Genomic DNA, 11305 nt, shown 5'->3' with positions numbered 1-11305 from the left:
TTTTGTTAGAGGTAATATAATTATTTTTCAGGTGCTAATGACCGTGCTAATATGTTAGCTTAGTTTGTACTATAATATTTGATATTAAACATTATTCCAAAATATGGCAACAAATATCTTTATTTTATGCTTTGTTTTAGTACAAAGTACCGCCGTAAGTTAAGTCATTTATACAGTAATACTCGTGTATCGTTGAAAAATAGAGCTAAATTTAAACCGCTTTACAATGATAATGACAACATTTAAACAATGATTAGAACAACATTGACAACACAACTTTTCTGACGATAAACTTAATAATAAAACAAATGTACGTATACTAAACGACGTTTAATGATAAATTTCAATAACGGCTATTTTCGGGGAGCTAATTATCTTAAACCAAATGGAAACCTTTAATATTAAATTACAAATACAAATATTAGCATAAACAGATTATTAGACATTACCATGTCCTCATTAGTACAGTGCTAGAACATTATTATCAATGTGTCGAATTGCGGTCATACATGTACATATTAAGTTGATAAAATCAGCTATAAGACAGTCTCATTCATGAAACTATGAAGTGGTCAATTAACTAGTAAGAACCACCTAATAATACATTCTTTATGAATAAGTTTAACTATTCTTTGACGTAGTCCTTTGTTCAAATTACGCTTTCTTCTTTAAACTCGACCAGACATAAAGCGTTAGTTTAAAGTTTTGGCTGCTGGCATTGTGATCCCCTAACTTGTTATATATTCATCGTATGTGCCCCAAGTATGTCACTTGTGTTAAGAGCGAAGAAGAATATAACAATGCATGTATTTGATTGTCTACATCAATCGTCGTCATTTGCGGGCAACATTTATATTTTACCAGATGGTATTTAAAACACCTTCAATGAAAATCTTGCTATTTTAAATAATTTCGTAGTTATGTCAGGTGTTCAGGTGATGTTTACATACAAAGGGTGAGTGGATTGGTAAACATTAATTAAAATATGTACCATAACAACAAAAACAAATTAAATTGGATGCAATTGTGAAGACTTACTCTCACTTAAGTGCGTCACTCGATGTTCATGGTGTATCAGAAACCTTGTGTGCGGTATAACTTGCTTGCATTAAGCAAAATGTGTATTTATCACTTTTCTGTAATGCCTTAAATACTTTACCAACATTTTTATATGTTTTAAAGTCTTTGTACGTGCAGATATGACATTAACTCAATAGATAAGCCAAAAAAGCAATTTTATATCAATAAACTGACCTATTGTGACCTTGTATAAATATATCGAAACAAATTTTATACACCATTTATATATTAATCGTAACAATGTTGTTGCACATTCTTTAACCAATTAGTTTTGCTTAAATAATTTCAGATTGTATAAAACTCGTACTAAATTTATTTCATATACAATTTTATCAATATTAGTTTTTATAAATACTGAAATAGGTCCTTGTTTTAGTTTTTCCATCATTTGATACATTCTTAAAACACAAAATAGCATACAAGCTGTTAACTTTTTGACGGTCATTTGTTTACCTGCTTTAATAATGTAACAATATATAGAAGCTGTTAATGTGGCCACATTTTATCTTTCTCAAACGTCGTAAACTTACACCTGTTAACATATATTCAACGTTTTAATTTAACATGATTGATAATATATACACAAATGAAATCTATTACTTACTTCCATGCATGCGTATATTTTAAACATAACATAAACTTAACTTGTATTATATACTTAAGAATAAACATACAATTCAAAGTGAGAATTAGTCTTTTTCTACCACTTATCTTTTATGAAACATTTCAATCTACATGGAACGTTCACCAGCTTTATTTTATTTGTATAATTGTTGCTTTGTCACCCTATATAAAAGCCAAATTGTCGAATCTTGTTGTGACGTTTAACAAAGCACCTGTTCTGGTTTCAGAGGATTCTGGTTTATGAAGAGTTCGGTTTTTAAGGAATGCACTAAATAGTTAGTTTTAATCTATTTGATAATACAGTAGGCAATAAGCCCATGAGTATACATCAAATGTCAAGTACAATATACATAAAAAGTCACAGATCACTCTAATTATAAATAAAAAAAATAAATCGGTACATTGTAAACAAAAATATTGTTGTTTTTTTAGAGAAGATCATATTCAGCGAGAAGCGGTGCATAAATATATACGAAATTTCCTACCCTAATCGTTATATGTATTATAAGTATTTCTTATTTCCTATGCTTTATAAATGACCATAAATTTGTAACAATATTAGTATTTTGAGAGCTCAAGAAATCTATAAACATTAACATATTTGGTCTTACGTAATAGCATGGTTTTAAGTAAGCACACACACGCACGCACGCACGCACACACGCACGCACACACGCACGCACACACACACACCCTCACACACACCCTCACACCACACCCTCACACACACACACACACACACACACACACCACACACAAACACACACACACACACACACACACACACACACACACACACACACACACACACACACACACACACACACACACACACACACACACACACACACACACACACACCACACACACACACACACACACACACACACACACACACACACACACACACACACACACACACACACACACACACACACACACACACACACACATACTTGTAAAACCTTCCAACCGGGGAAATGTGTTCTAAAACCTACCAACCGGGGACCACCATTTCCACATATTCTAGAAAGCTGAAAGTGATAAAAACAGACAAGTTTCGAACCTAAAATACGATTTTGACATAACAATTATGATAAATAGGGTAATAAATCAAAGAAAATTTTACATGCACACCGGGGAATTATGTGCGTACCAAATGAGGAACTGCGATGTGTGCCAACTGGGGAACGGTGTATACCAACAGGGGTACTAAGTGCGTACCAACTGTGGAACTTCAATGTGTACCAACAGGGGAATGGTGTATACCAACAGGGGAACTTAGTGCGTTCCAACTGTGGCACTTCAATGTGTTCCAACTGGGGAACGGTGTATACCAACAGGGGTACTATGTGCGTACCAACCGTGGAACTTTAATGTGTGCCAACAGGGGAATTGTGTTAACCAAGAGAGGAACTTAAGCGCGCTATCCCTGTGGAACTTCAATAATGTCCAACGGGGAACTTGCGTTTACCAACAGGGGTAATTGTGTGTAATCATGGTACCGTTGTTGATAGGACAATGGCGTGCACGTTCATGGATAATATTTAAGTAAGTACAAAAATTGAAAAAAAATATGTATGAAACAATATTTAAATTAAATATGTTTATTATATGACCTTATATAAGTTCTGCAAAAATGCCTCATTTGATTGACTCAAATATTATTCACATCAAAATAAGCATACGAGACATAACGCAAATCAAACAATACATTTATGACTTTATTAGTTATAAGCCGACTACAAACATGCAAGTGCTGCATTATACCATATCAATCATGGTGAATTAATCAACAAATGAATACAATTCGTTTTTAAAACTAAAAAATAATGTTTTTGTTTTAGGCCACGCTATTTGTCAAACCGAATGAAGGAGAGGGGGAGGCGGCTTATTTGTTTAATTCCTTTTTTCCATCAGAAAAAAATATTCACGATGTTCACCTACTATGAAGTTTTTTATCCTTAAAGTAGAACTGCCCATAAGCATGTAGATTGAGTAGTGTAAATTTACTTTGTCCTTACTCTGACATTATAAAATAACTCATGCATTTAATCCCCTGAAACAGGTTAACATCAGAAAATTCATTCACACGCAGGGCAACTTCCACTTCACTTAAATTGTCTTAAATACATTTATTGCATTTTCAAAAATAATAAAATCTGTAACTTTAAACAATCATGAACGTTTCACAACGAATGTGGCGAGGCCTGAGAAACAAAATAGTTTAGTAAACTAGCAAAACGACTTGATAACAATGCATTTTGATGCGCCAGTGACTTAGTCTACGGCGGTAGGTCAATCTGAATAATGATCAGTATTTATTGTTATAATATATGAATTCCAATTCTACAACTGTGATACCATTACACATGTGCTGTATTAAAAAAATACAGTATGTATGAACTTGTTTGAGTAGAGAATGCCAAAAACGGGTTAACGTTAATAATGAACTTACATTAAATTCTACCTGTCGAAATAACAGATTATATTTTAAGGAAAATAGTCACTGGCAATCGCTTAGTTATCCCTTGCAAACCAAACACCTTTTTTCAAGATTTGAATTCACGTATTTTGTTCAAACTACCTTTATGTAAACCAACTTATGTACCTAATTTTTGCATAAAATACAATAGAAAGAGTGTATTTTAAGCACTGAAAATTTATGCCGATGTGTCAACCATATATTATTTGTTGAAAACAATATAAAAGTTATAATTAATGTTGTTATACACGTATAATCATCGCTGACTTTGACAGCATTATCATTTTATAAAAACACTAATAATTAAATATGTACCAAAGCAAACACTTATCAAACACGTAGTTTAATATTATTTTGCATCACTTACATTATAGTATATATACTTACTGGGGAGTGCACATGTGAATCAATTGCTAGACCCTTGTTGGTGCCAACTTAAAAATAATATGTACCAACAGGGAAATTATAACAGTGTGACTCAATTCTGAAAATAAACATACCAATTATATACACAAAGCAAATATGTGAATTGATAGTTAATGTGAATATCTACACGCAAAACAAATACACAAAAGTCTGTGTAGGAAATTATTGTAATATTTAACAACTATTTAATCAATTCTAGTGCGATATTTACGCAATAGTTTACATATTGGTAAATTTTTACTTTAAAATAACTATTAAGTACTCAACTGCAAGTCAGACACCTGTCATTCAAAACAAATTTTGTAAAATTGACAAAATATTCATTTGTATACTTCACATTGTAGCAGTAGTTTAGCAGTAGTTTTTTTATGTTATTTACATTTATCTTATTATATCTAAAAGTGTTTGTTTGTTATGCTTGAACAAAATGTTTGTTTCCATTTATCCGACTGAATTTTTTTGTGCCTTCTCTGAACGTTTAGCCTTCTAGATTGATTTGTTATCATGTTTGCTATATTCATTCATATTCACCAAGTTTGGGGTAAAAAATAACTTGTATAGTGAGTAACTCGTAGAAACTCGTAATAGAAAGTACAAAGAAACACTCTTTGGCCGAACTATATACCAATCCTAATTTGTTCGGCGATATGATTATGAACAAATATCGTTTTTGACTGAACCGTATTAATAAAACATTCAAATACAATAAGCACACATATATCGTTTTCGAAAAGAGTATATAGAACAAGAAAACACACAAAACACATGTGGCAACTTCATCCTTTAACGTATTCTCCTAAACGTGCATTATATGTGTTATATTTTTTTAAGTTAAAAGTCCCCGTCGCTTTTTTGTTTCAATTAAATTTATGCAAAAGTCTTTGACATTTTTCCAACTTCTGTTGTGAAGGTCATTCTCACTTTCAATACATGCAAGTAATGATTTTTTCCCTGGTAATTTACCAATTATCAAAAAACGATCTAAGTGTCTGTGAACAGCTCCTGTTTTCGTCTTCACTCCGTTGCTTTTTGGCTGCTTGTTTTGTTCTCCTGGTATTTGAAGTACCCTTTTCTGTACATGGATAAAACACCATATGACGTCGCTAACTGCCATGTGTAAGATATCCATATTAAATATATATACTTCAGTACAATTTTTCATAGCAAAATTACGACAAAAGCGTCCAGGTACTTACGGCACCTGATAATGACATCGATGTCACACGACAAATTTGGAAACATTATTTTGCCTAATGAATCAAACAATTACATGTAAGCAAATCATGTTCTAAGAAACATAAGAAACTTGGAGATACATAACTTAAATGCATTCACATGTGTATGCATACCTTTGTCTGTTATTTTTGGTTGACTGGTGCTGGGAAGAAGAGTTTCAAGGTCTTCAGTATTTTCATTTTCTGATAATTCAGAAGAATATTGTTCATCTGTCGTGTAAATCACAAGATCAAAAAATATATATAGTTTATAATATAACAATGATGGAAACAACCGAAGCACACCAAATAAATATGCAGTTAGTGCATTGAAATTGAAAAATTAGAAGTAGCCAATGTAAACCTTACTGAGCACAAAATGAGTGTACACTTTAAATTCCGCCTTACCTGGTCGTCTCCGATAAAAAAGAATTGCCTTGCATAACACAAGTATATTTCAGAAAATGTTTGTAATTCTTTTTATCACTTTAGGTAATCAAGTTCGGTAATGAGCCCATTATTAACATTAAGTTTACTGTATGAATTTAACACTAAAAATGCGACATACCTACAATACATTCGTCGTCCACATCAATATCGTCTAGCGAATTGACAGAATTTCTGGTAATTTGTCCACTTTCCATCATCATGAGCAGCTTGCTGACTTTGGCAACCTGCATGGTTCCATCTGGTTATCTGTAGAATTCTCTATGTACCCGAATGTCGTGACCAAGAAATTTAGCTAGAATGTCTATTTCATTTTCAGACAAGTTAAAAGCCTAGTCATTGTGGCAATATGTTTCCTTAACTTTGTAGAACGAAGCCTTTTCGGATGTTCAGCTCCACAGTCAATTGCAATTGAACGTAATACATCTGTCCCACGAATATGCGATGATGCAGATTTTGTTGGGAAACGATATTTACTATTTAAACAGTTTGTTAGAGAATTTCTGCTGCGTATGAGCAGGTCGATATTTTCTTTCACCTGTCTTGGAAACAGTACTGCAGCTATTCGACCTCGTTTTGCAATAATCTCTGTACGGTAAAAATAACGGCACAGGTTTTTTTCCAGTTTTGTTAAACATCAATCTAATTCTCCATCGTCATTTGTCAATTTGTTTTTTGAATATTCTTCGACTGTCATTTTTGACACATCGTCTAATCGTTTCGATTAAACATAAGCAGATTTCAGACAACTTATGCCATGCTTGCCTTTTCTCGCAATCACTTGCTGATTCTTGTAAGGTATTTGCATGTGTTTCTGCTTCATGTCGTAAGTATTCAGACATTACTTTGACATCATTTGCCAATGGCAACAGTTCTTTCTGACTGTTCTGCTTAGCCTCATGAAGTGTTCTTAAGGCATTGGAAGACACGTCATCCGTCCAATTAATTTCAAATAGTTTGGAAAGCTCCTCAGCCCTTGTTTGCAGATCCTGGTTGTTTGTTTCGATTCCTTTCGAAATTAGAATTTTTAGACATTTCTGAAGCGTTGTGCCAATCTTTAAGGCTAATGATGGTGTAGCATAAGTATTGGTGTTTCCGTCGAAGCCTGCAACGTTTTTGCAAGATTGTGTAATAAATTTGAAAGCATCTGAATACATGAAATTCTCCAAAGACATTTCAACATTGCCTGGACAAGATCGCATGTCTTTCAGCAAGCTACCAACTTCTCTTAACTTCTGTCTAATATAATTGTGTTGCTTTTTATCATGGCCCCTTTTTGTACAGAGTTTTTCACCGAATGCAAGGATTGTATTATCACTTTTGACTTTGCGACTTATTTCGTCGTTTCTCATGGACTCGATTACTCGTCTTAAAATAGTGCTTCCTTCTTTTGATTTTGGTAATAGCAGGCTGCTCTCTAAAGCGAGTCGTTTTCTTGATCACGCCGCATTGTAAACTTACATTTTTGAGTGTGCCTCCACAGGATTTTCTTCGGGTAATACCCGTAACAGTAAGGACAAGGTCCATACTCGTCTGCAGCTACGCGTTGATTGTGACTTTGTCTGTATGACACAAATAGTTGTCCTTGGCCATCTCGCAATACTTTAACATTATGGAGATGGTTCCCTACGTTCCTTATTTGTTCATACATTTTTTTATTTTCTGCTGAATTTTCCGTATTTAATAGATCTTTCACATCTTGCCCATCTTTATGCTGCAAAAGCAAATGTTTTTTTTAGTTTTATTTGAGCCTTTTCGCAAAACATGCAATAAAATCTCTTATCGTAATGTCTGTATTCACTGTTATTTGTTTGAGCGATGGTGATGTTGGTTTTGTGTGCCTCTGCGGATGATTCGTCACGTTCACGAGATTGCAAGGATTCAACAGGAGGTAGTGTTGACGCTGTCTTCTTTTGAAATCTTTGAATGTTTGGTATGAGTTCGACAACTATCGACTCATCTGACGATGCATCGCCTTCTTCCGGAATATAGTCTTTGTCATTGTCACTATCCTGTAAATAAAGTTGTTTTCCTGTGTGTGAGATCATATAAAAATATGAAAATATCACAACATCATAATTTGTTGTTGGTGAACTACATCCATAAAAATGTGTAAGTGTAACATAACACTTACCAGAATGCATGTCTTAATTACAGTTCGGTACTAGAGCTTGAAAAAAATCGGAACTATATATAATCTTAGATAAAATGTTTAAATGTGTGTACTGTATTGCAATCACAAAATCGTTATAAGTTTACGTACATCGATATCCGATGATTCACTGTTCAACATATTTTCTGCTGCATCTTGTGAATTGTACTCGTGTGCAGTGTCGCTATGTTCTTTAGTTTCGGTACTCTGCAACACAATTCAATGAGACAATAATAGAGTAAGATTCATACATCCACGTTACTTAGTATCAGTTGAAATTGCAATTCTTTAGTAGCAGCATTTTCAATTGATATCATCACTCATGTGGCTTTTTATTAAGATGTAGAAAATCTAGGTGACATGAGAATTTTGTGTAAATGTTTTGCAACCGATGGTATAATACAAGTTTAATTAACCTTCGTCCAAAATAGTTTACTTTTGCTTATCTTACATCACATGTTTTATTTTTTGCCGTTCACTGTCATTGGGGAAGATTTGAAACAGATTGATAGCTTGTTTTGTCGACATAATAACAAACTGAAAAACACCCATAAAACATTTTTAAAGGTTGCATTTAAATGATCAATTTCAACAAAACGGTTTCAAATTTAACATATCTTTGATTATTTATCTTGAACGTATCAAGCTTGTTTAAAGATTGGCTGAATACACCGACGTAGCAAGTCTTAACATATACCAGGTTGTTCCAAACATGTTATCAAAGTTCGAAAAAGTATACAAGGAATATTTTTTTACAGATACTAATAAGACAAAATGTATGCACGGTTAAATGAAAGGTATTGTACTTCTCTGGACAAATGTGTTGGAAGAAAAAAGAACTGGTGAACGGACTGTGGTTCACGGTAAATCATGTATGTATTGTGCGGTGGTTGGTGTAAAATGAACTATCTTTTCTTACCCATGTCAGAATGTATCGTATAGCAAAATATCGAGTAGACGCTATTGTTTTTTTGTCGTTAAGATGAAATATCAACCAATGACCATATGTAACACGCAAGTTAAATTTCTTAATGTCTCAGAGTTTCATACACAGTAATTGGCAGCGTATAAGTCTTACACTGAAAATTAAAATTAATGGATAAGCGATAATTAACGTTTTTGTGATTATGATGTAGTCGATGTTTATAAACTACAGTGGTTAATACACATGCGCACCAGTTTCATTGACAGGTGTAAATTCTAAATTCTTTGTGTATATGAAGATTTTGAAAGACAAGTAGTTCAAAGTCACTACAACTGGTAAACAATATTTTATTCTTTTAAAATTCGCATAACATATTAATATAATGATCATCGACGTACGTGTTATGTTAAGCCCAAATACCAATTAGCATCACCCGGAATAAATATTGGCACAATATAATTTAAGGCAAAATTACGCCTATTTCACTGAAGACTAAACCAAACCAGAAAATACGCCTTAGTAGCTTCGACATAGTGAAATATTACAAACCGTCCCATCGACTTCTTCCGTATGTACGGATGTTGTTTGTCCTGGTTCCTGGCTGTCCGTAGATCTAGTAGTCATTGTGTTGCCTATTCACAACAACAATAAAAAATGGTATAACACATAATCTAGTCAGAGTTAAAAAGTTCGTTATTCATAAAACCATTTAGTACAACACATTGACATTAATTCCTTGTACACAAATTACATTAATTTCATGATATACATAATATGTATTTAGGCATGTGTAGTAATAACAAAATCACTAAGGAGCCATAATTCTTACAAAATGTTGTTTACAGTAGTCTGCTCTTGTTTATAGATTGGGGTCATGTTGGTAAAGAAGTACGCAAAAGATTAAAGCAATATGTCAAGGGACATAGAAAATATTTGAGGTGGTACGTAAACTGTAACAAAGATTTATCAATAATATGCATATTTTAAGTGGAAAAACGGGGCCATAATTCTTACAAAATGCTTGTTACAGTTGTCTGCTCTTGTTTATAGATTGGGGTCATGTTGGTAAAGAAGTATGCAAAATATAAAAGCAATATGTCAAGGGACATAGAAAATATTTGAGGTGGTACGTAAACTTTCACAAAGATTTATCAATAATATGCATATTTTAAGTGGAAAAAAGTGACCATAATTCTTACAAGATGCTTGTTACAGTTGTCTGCTCTTGTTTATAGATTGGGGTCATGTTGGTAAGAAGTATGCAAAATATAAAAGCAATATGTCAAGGGACATAGACAATATTTGAGGTGGTACGCAAACTTTAACATTCCAACGTTCACGCTAACGCTCATGCTAACGCCGACGCCGGGATAGCTCCACTGTATATATATAGTCGAGCTAAAAACTGCCTAGAGCTCTACTTTGTTTAACGTATATTTATAAAATATATTCTTGAAATATGTACCGTAAAACAAGCTTTGTAATCAAATGATATTTATATAAATCGATCTTTAGAATTCGTCTTCCAGTATTACTTTAACGTTTACATAAAAGCGCTTTTTAATAGTAATTAAAATTATAAACATAATTAAAAAACTTACCTTAGTTTAATGCGTTTGTTCGCTCGAAACTCCATTTTTCCAACTGACTTTCACTAAATGATATAAATACCGAGTGTATGATTTTTAAACAGCGCAACCGGGGAACTGTTATAAGCCTGGATACACACTCGATTGTAATATGGTGAAGATTTGTGTATATTTTGTGCATGCCACAAACCCGCTAATCGGGGAAGGCGTTGGATTTCTAATTTAAATTGACAGTTTGGTATTTCATTCACGTAGATTAGAGATTTTCGCCTAAAACCAACCGGGGAATTCCCCGGTTGGTAGGTGTTCCCCGGTTTGTTGGTGTGTATTCATACGATTTTCCCCGGTTGGTAGGTTTTACAA

The 11305-nt window shown here is 33.3% G+C and overlaps 1 protein-coding gene and 1 long non-coding RNA gene across 3 annotated transcripts; both read right to left on the bottom strand.

The window, feature by feature from the left end:
• Positions 1-3414: 3414 nt before the first annotated feature.
• LOC127863759 (uncharacterized) lies at positions 3415-6594 on the bottom strand. Its single transcript, XR_008041167.1, has 3 exons — positions 6398-6594; positions 5965-6060; positions 3415-5687 (listed from the first exon to the last, which is right to left on the bottom strand). It is a non-coding gene; the product is annotated as an uncharacterized LOC127863759 (long non-coding RNA).
• Positions 6595-6623: 29 nt separating this feature from the next.
• LOC127863758 (zinc finger and BTB domain-containing protein 41-like) lies at positions 6624-11305 on the bottom strand. Of its 2 annotated transcripts, XM_052403396.1 has the most exons (4): positions 10955-11305; positions 9903-9985; positions 8540-8635; positions 6624-8288 (listed from the first exon to the last, which is right to left on the bottom strand). In XM_052403396.1, exons 2-4 carry the CDS (start codon positions 9975-9977, stop codon positions 7986-7988), a joined length of 474 nt encoding a protein of 157 aa, XP_052259356.1. In that variant the 5' UTR covers positions 9978-9985; positions 10955-11305; the 3' UTR covers positions 6624-7985. The 2 variants fall into 2 exon arrangements, with proteins under 2 accessions (XP_052259356.1, XP_052259357.1); XM_052403397.1 differs by lacking the exon at positions 10955-11305 and having other exon boundaries at positions 9903-10546.

This window comes from Dreissena polymorpha, unplaced genomic scaffold, assembly GCF_020536995.1.
Source record: "Dreissena polymorpha isolate Duluth1 unplaced genomic scaffold, UMN_Dpol_1.0 chrUn033, whole genome shotgun sequence".
NCBI lineage: Eukaryota > Metazoa > Mollusca > Bivalvia > Myida > Dreissenidae > Dreissena > Dreissena polymorpha.
The sequence above is the reverse complement of the archived record's forward strand: the minus strand, read 5'-3'. Positions and strand labels throughout refer to the sequence as shown.

Excerpts from the sequence above, each read along its gene's own strand:
- LOC127863758 (XM_052403396.1), bottom strand. The coding sequence starts at position 9,977 with ATGACTACTAGATCTACGGACAGCCAGGAACCAGGACAAACAACATCC. Across the intron at positions 8,636-9,902 it reads CGGAAGAAGTCGATGGGACG|AGTACCGAAACTAAAGAACA; the intron begins GTTTGTAATATT and ends ATTGTGTTGCAG. Across the intron at positions 8,289-8,539 it reads GTGAATCATCGGATATCGAT|GATAGTGACAATGACAAAGA; the intron begins GTACGTAAACTT and ends CTTTATTTACAG.